General features: G+C 44.1%; 2 protein-coding genes across 2 annotated transcripts; one reads left to right on the plus strand and one right to left on the minus strand.

Annotated features, from left to right (window-relative positions):
• Nucleotides 1-541: 541 nt before the first annotated feature.
• EMWEY_00056530 (hypothetical protein, conserved) lies at nucleotides 542-1,609 on the minus strand (the record flags this gene model as incomplete). Its single annotated transcript, XM_013480462.1, has 1 exon — nucleotides 542-1,609. The coding sequence occupies one exon, from the start codon at nucleotides 1,607-1,609 to the stop codon at nucleotides 542-544; it is 1,068 nt and encodes a 355-aa protein (XP_013335916.1).
• A 1,149-nt stretch (nucleotides 1,610-2,758) lies between these two features.
• EMWEY_00056540 (hypothetical protein, conserved) lies at nucleotides 2,759-4,483 on the plus strand (the record flags this gene model as incomplete). Its single annotated transcript, XM_013480463.1, has 1 exon — nucleotides 2,759-4,483. One exon carries the CDS (start codon nucleotides 2,759-2,761, stop codon nucleotides 4,481-4,483), a length of 1,725 nt encoding a protein of 574 aa, XP_013335917.1.
• Nucleotides 4,484-5,121: the final 638 nt, after the last annotated feature.

The raw sequence follows: 5,121 nt of genomic DNA on the forward strand, positions 1-5,121 counted from the left end.
ATAATATATATATAATTATATATATATAATTATATATAAGTAACGTTGATAGAAGAAGCCACAGGAGGTCTCGGGGTTCATGCTGTATTTTTGGTCGACCTCATCCTGTGTAAGCAAGGAGACTTTGCCGAGCGATTCAAGTCCAAATAACTCGTTAGCGATGCCTGCAAGGTCGCATGGCGGAGCTTCATGACGGCCAGGCGCAATAGTGGCATATAGACCCAATACTCGCAGGAGATTCCCCCGGCCCCCCACGACGCGGGCGTATTTTTCGGCCTCTGTGGCGAGGGCCCATGCACCACCGCCGACTAACCGAAGAGCTTCGCGCACTGGCGTATTGCTGGGAATTGTAGCCCCCTGCGCCCCAGCCCGAGACCAGGGTTTGAATCCTTCGTAGGTCACCGCGGGATTGTCACGGAGTATTGGGATGTCGGGATGGGCGTCGGAATACGCAATTATTGCTCGAAGCGTGCCCCGCCGCACGCTCGAGTCACTACAGAGCGACGAAACCAAGTCCGTCGCTCGCACGAGCGCATTCAAATCATCCAGAGTCGGCGCCGGATTCGTCCGGATCGTAGTCAATGCCTTTAACGAGCGTTGGATCAAATTCGGGAAATGCACGCTGTATATTAGTGAATACATCCGTAAGCACGAGTTTCTTCAGGGCAGCTTCACGCCTAAATAGTTCCTTCTTTAGTGTCGTTTGGTTGATTGAGATGAACTCAGCCCAGGCCACATCATTCCGTAATAACTCTGCACGCTTCTCTTCCATATAATTTTTCTTCTTGAAAGCCAAGAAATTTTCTACGGCATTATCCCAATCCTTTTCCCTGGTCTCAGGATCCATTACTGCGTATTCATCGTGCCACTCAGATTGCAGCGCCTCAGGGAGGGAGATCAGATCATAAGCGCGCGCAAAGGCTGGATCAAAACTTTCTATCATCGCCTCACGTTGCTTGATGGCCGCATGCAGCACCTTGATCTGATCGTTGTAGAATTTTATCTCCTGGTTGATTGCTCGCCTGTATTTCGAGACGATACTGGCACGTTCCTTCCAGATAACTTCGCGTTGTGGATCGAATCCCTTTTCCCGGAGCTTGCGCGCGTTCTTTATGTTTTTTATTACCTCGACTTTCTTGCGATCAACCTTTATACGGAAGACGGTCTTTTCCCTGAAGTACTTCGCCACCATTCTGATGATATCACGCGAATCGTTGGTTGCGAGAGGCCGGCGCATCACGTCCTCATACATTAAGTGCATCGCCAACATGATCGCACCAGGATTTTCAAGTTCTTGGAGTAACCGATTCCAGACGGCGTTTAAGTCTTCATGCTTGTGTTGCACTACCCGCGCTTGATTCTTGATTTCACCTTCTTCATGCGATAGGAACCATTGCCACGCCTTGTTGTATTGATCAAGATTCAACTCATCCATCACGTCTCTCAAAGCACGGGCGTTTCTGAGGGCCGAAGAGAAGAGCTGGAAGGTCCAGGCGCCGTCAGCAGGTCCGCCACCGCGCCCGTTGTCCTGACTGTTATTACGTGGGCGAAGGTTATAGGGCATTGGGGCAGGGGGGGGCCCCGCATGTTCGTCAGTATCGGTTTGCATATTCGAAGGGGTCATCCTTGATTGGGCGGGCGAGAGTGGCTACAGTGAATGCACGATTGGGAAGCTTGCAGTCCAAAGTAGGCTGAAAAAGGATCGAACGGGAAAGCACAGCGCAGACTGTACGTACACCTCGTAGGTAAGCAACGACTGTCTGTGGGTACAAAGGAGAAAAAGGGATAAATGGTGAGGAAAAAAAGGGGAAAGAGAATTAAATTAAATATAATTAATTAATTATATATAAAAAGGATTTATTTTAATGTTTTTTTTGCCTTTTTATTGCTATTTAATAGGTAATAACAGGGTGCACCTTATAACAATGGCAAGCCTATGTGGCGCCTCTCCTCTCCTCTCTCGCTCTCTCACAACAGCGCTCATTTGTTGCTCTATTTAGGTCTTTTTTGCATGCATTAAAGGGGGAAAAAGGATTAATTAATTAAATTAAATAAATATCTATTTGTTTATTGTAATTTTTACCAGTTTATCCTCTTATTACGACTAAAATTACCCCTATTTAGTCTTTGTCTGTGCTCACTCGACGTACAGCTGAATAGATGTGGGCGCCTATACCAACAAATTAGGGTAATTTCTTTGTTTTTTTCTATTTTTTCTTCTTTTTATTGTTTAATTCTTTGTTAATAGGTAAAGAATTAAAAGAAAGCAAAGAAACAAAGCAAAAAAACCCTAGATAGAAGCAAAAGAGCGATCTACCGAGCACATCAAGGGTTTATACAGATATAAACCCTCATCTTTTTCTTGTATATACACCGCAAAAAAGTACTTTTTGCCTTTTTACCCCTATACTATTTATTTATATTTAATATAATTCTTTTTAATCCTTTTTTATTCTATTTATTCATCCCCTCCCTATCCTGCCGATAATGAATGCTCTTGTCTTTGTGGGACAGGTTTAGCTACCCACTATATTATTGAATAAACCCTAAACCCTAAACCCTAAACCCTAATTGGGCGAAAGAAGGAAACTATTATTGAATAGGTTGTTGTAATTTCTTCTTTCCTTTTGATTCTTTTTGTTCTTTATTCCTTAACCATTGAATATTATTTATTTATTTACTCTTTTTATATATAGTCTTTTTTTTTCTTTTTTTTTCCTTATTAATCCTTTCTTTTGTATAAGAAAAGAGGAATAAGATGGAGGGAGAAGCATCGCATGCATGGGGGGATCCGGAGGAGGCAGGAGTAGCCTATTCAGGTGTACATGCAGCACAACAAGAATCATCAGAGGAGGCAGCATTAGGTGTTGTGCCTGCAGTAACACAACAAGGGTTATCTTCTCCTGGGATGGAGTTGATGGGATCGGATCCCAGGATCGGTATGGGATCGGGGATCGAGTCTGGGGTCGGGGATCGTACGGTTGGGATCGATTCTGGGATCGTTTTGGGGGATGGGATCGTGTCTGGGATCGATAGACGGGCTGGGATCGAGTCTGCTGGGATCGGCACTTTAGGAAGTGGGATCGATTCTGGGATCGGTGGTGTCGTCTCTGGGATCGATTCTGGGATCGGTGGGATCGATTCTGGGATCGGTGGGATCGATTCTGGGATCGGTGGGGTATCTGGTATCGATACACCTATTTCTTCCCCTCTATTGGATGCAGGAGATTCCCCTGTCTCCCTTCCTCCTCATGTGTCTCCTCCTGTTGTCCCGTCACGACGTTTTTCTGCAACAATAAAGGAATTAAGTGTCCCTCTTTCTTTATTTAGTGCCTGTCTCCTTCTTTTGTTTGCTGTAGTTGCTGCTAATAAGAAAAGGGGAATAAAAAAGGCAAAAGAAGAAGAAGGAGACAAGACACAAGAACAACAACAGGAGCAGCAAAAGGAGGAGGAAAAAGAAGAAAAAAAAGGAGAAGAAGTAAATATTTCTTCTCCTTCTTTCCCTTTACCTCCTTTCTTATCCTCTGTTGATCATCTAATAAAAATATTTAATATTGAATTTACTGAGGAGACAATAAGGGAGACAAAAAAGGAGACAGGTTTCTTACAAGGAGACACAACAGCAGCAGGTACAGCAGCAGCAGCAGCAGCAGCAGAAGAAGAAGGAATAAAACAATTTATTAATTTTATTAATTATGTAAAAACAGCAAAAGAATTAAATAATATACCCAAGACAGAGGAAGAAAGAAAAAAAAGGGATTGGCTTCTTTTTTGCATGCAGTCTGCTCTCTTAGATAAGGCAGAGTTGCATGCGTTACGTCGTCTATCTACTCTCTCTATAAGAGACTTCCAGCAGCAGCAGCAGCAGCAGCAGCAGCAGCAGCAGCAGCAGCAGCAGCAGCATCAGCAGCAGTACATGGAGGATGGAGAGGTTGACCCCTTCATGCGCTTACAGCACCTACAGCAGCAGCAGCACCACCACCACCACCACTACCAGCAGGAGCAGGAGCAGCAGCAGGAGCAGCAGGAGCAGCAGCAGCAGCAGCAGCAGGGAGGATTATGGGGTAGTATAAGTGCAGATTTATTAGAGATGGCAAAGTTACGATTAGATGCAGCAACACAATGGCGTATATATCATGCTAATAAGGGAATATATCCATTTGCTGCTGCTGCTGCTAGACCTGCTGCTGCTGCTGCAGTTGCTGCTGCAGTTGCTGTTGCTAATGATTATAATCAATATCATCATAAAGATGATGATAATATACCTCCTGCTGCTGTTGCTGTTGATGCTCATGCTGCTGTTGCTGCGCTGCTGCATGCACAGGAGGTACACTATGCCCGTTATGTTAATAGATTAGAGGGGAGGGGCCCCCGTTCCTCCAAGAGGGCCCAAGGGTACACAGGAGACCCTAAGAAAAATTATTTCTCTTATAGCCAACAATTACCACCAGGAGACAATTGGATTGGATTATTAATTCATTAATTTATTCACCAGCAGTATCTCCTGCTGCTCCTGCTGCTCCTGCTGCTGCTGCTGCTTCTGCTGCTGCAGAAGCAGCAGCAGAAGAAAAAAGCAGAAAAAAATCATATCTTTATGTATATATTATTATTGTCTTTTTTATTTGTCCCCTTCTCTTCCTTATTTATATTATTATTATTTATTCCTTTTTATTTACTTGCTGCTGCTGCTGCTGCTGCTCTTATTAAATGCACGCTGCTGCATGTGGCAGCAACAGCAACAGCAGCAGCAACAGCAGCAGCAGCAGCAGCAGGCTGCTTCTTTAGTTCGCGCGAACATGACGTGCTTCTCTTTGCATGCGGGGCACCTCTTGCATCCTTATAACGCTACCTAGCAGCAGCAGCAGCAGCAGCAGCAGCAACAGCAACAGCAACAGCAACAGCAACAGCAACAGCAACAGCAGCAGCAACAGCAACAGCAACAGCAACAGCAGCAGCAGCAGCAGCAACGCTGTGCTGCAGGGAATTGCGTAGGAGTTATATAAAGTTATAAATAAAGAAAGAAATCTTTTCTTTCTTTTTATTGGCCTTTGTCTTGCCGCGTATATATACATATATAATATATATATAAATATATATAAATATATACAATATATATATATA

This window comes from Eimeria maxima, genomic scaffold (assembly GCF_000499605.1).
Source record: "Eimeria maxima Weybridge genomic scaffold, Emw_scaff1945, whole genome shotgun sequence".
Classification (NCBI taxonomy): Eukaryota; Apicomplexa; class Conoidasida; order Eucoccidiorida; family Eimeriidae; genus Eimeria; species Eimeria maxima.